We start from the raw sequence: 923 nt of genomic DNA on the forward strand, positions 1-923 counted from the left end.
TGAAATTTTACCCCAACCAGACGCCAATTCGGATGACGAGGCTAGTGCATCTGTGCGTGCGCTGGGATCCCTAGGATGGCGGTAGGATAATTTGTCGCTACACTGTACATGCACCCATGGTGCCCAGAGGATGCCTTGATATGGTCAAATTTCCGAAATCCTTGTGCTCTAGAACCGGAGCACCATCGCCCCTTGATGGAGAAGGGTCCTGGTAAACTTTCCACGCGATGTTTTCTCCATTTTGGGGATTTTATTTTTTTTTATTTTTATTTTTTTTTTCTTCTTGGTGACTCCTCTGGCTTGCGTGAAGAGTGGATATGTAATTCTTTTCTATATTTCTTCCAAACCGCACATCAAGAGTAGAATTGAAGTTGAACAGGAGCCCAAGTCAATGTTGTTTTGCCAATGCAAGCTGGTATGAAGCCGGAACAGCCTTCCTTCCTCTGGTACCTGAGAAAGATGTTATATTCAAGATACAGTGTCAGGTATTAAGTTTGAAACCCCCCCCCCCCTGCCACACCTGTGATGCCAAGATATCACTAACCCAAACCCAGTTATGTTGGAATGCTGCTTTTATCATACTATTTACCCCTTTCTTCAAGAGTGATAAAGGATGTGTATAGGGCCTTTTTACCTGAATTTGTGAGAGAGGGGGATATATTCATGCATGATGGAGTCAGGGTTCATACAGCTCATATAGTTAGGGAGGTTCTTGAGGAGATGAATATAGAGATCATGCCTTGGCCTCCATATTCTCCAGATTTGAATCCTATAGAGAATCTTTGGGCACTGTTGAAGCAGGAGATCTATAAGCTGCATCCAGAGCTGGAGCATGCATCAGATACAGTAGCTACAAAAAGAGCTTTAATAGAGGCAGCTAAGGAGGCATGAAATGTAATTGATGATAGCATTCTATATAATCT

At 43.0% G+C, this 923-nt stretch overlaps 1 protein-coding gene across 1 annotated transcript; it reads left to right on the forward strand.

Annotated features, from left to right (window-relative positions):
* Positions 1 to 735: 735 nt before the first annotated feature.
* On the forward strand, positions 736 to 891 carry HCAG_08976 (predicted protein; the record flags this gene model as incomplete). The annotated part of the gene is made up of 1 exon (XM_001536091.1): positions 736 to 891. The coding sequence occupies one exon, from the start codon at positions 736 to 738 to the stop codon at positions 889 to 891; it is 156 nt and encodes a 51-aa protein (XP_001536141.1).
* Between the last annotated feature and the right edge of the window lie 32 nt (positions 892 to 923).

The sequence above is a fragment of the Histoplasma capsulatum genome, genomic scaffold (genome assembly GCF_000149585.1).
Source record: "Histoplasma capsulatum NAm1 scaffold_14 genomic scaffold, whole genome shotgun sequence".
Lineage (NCBI taxonomy): Eukaryota > Fungi > Ascomycota > Eurotiomycetes > Onygenales > Ajellomycetaceae > Histoplasma > Histoplasma mississippiense.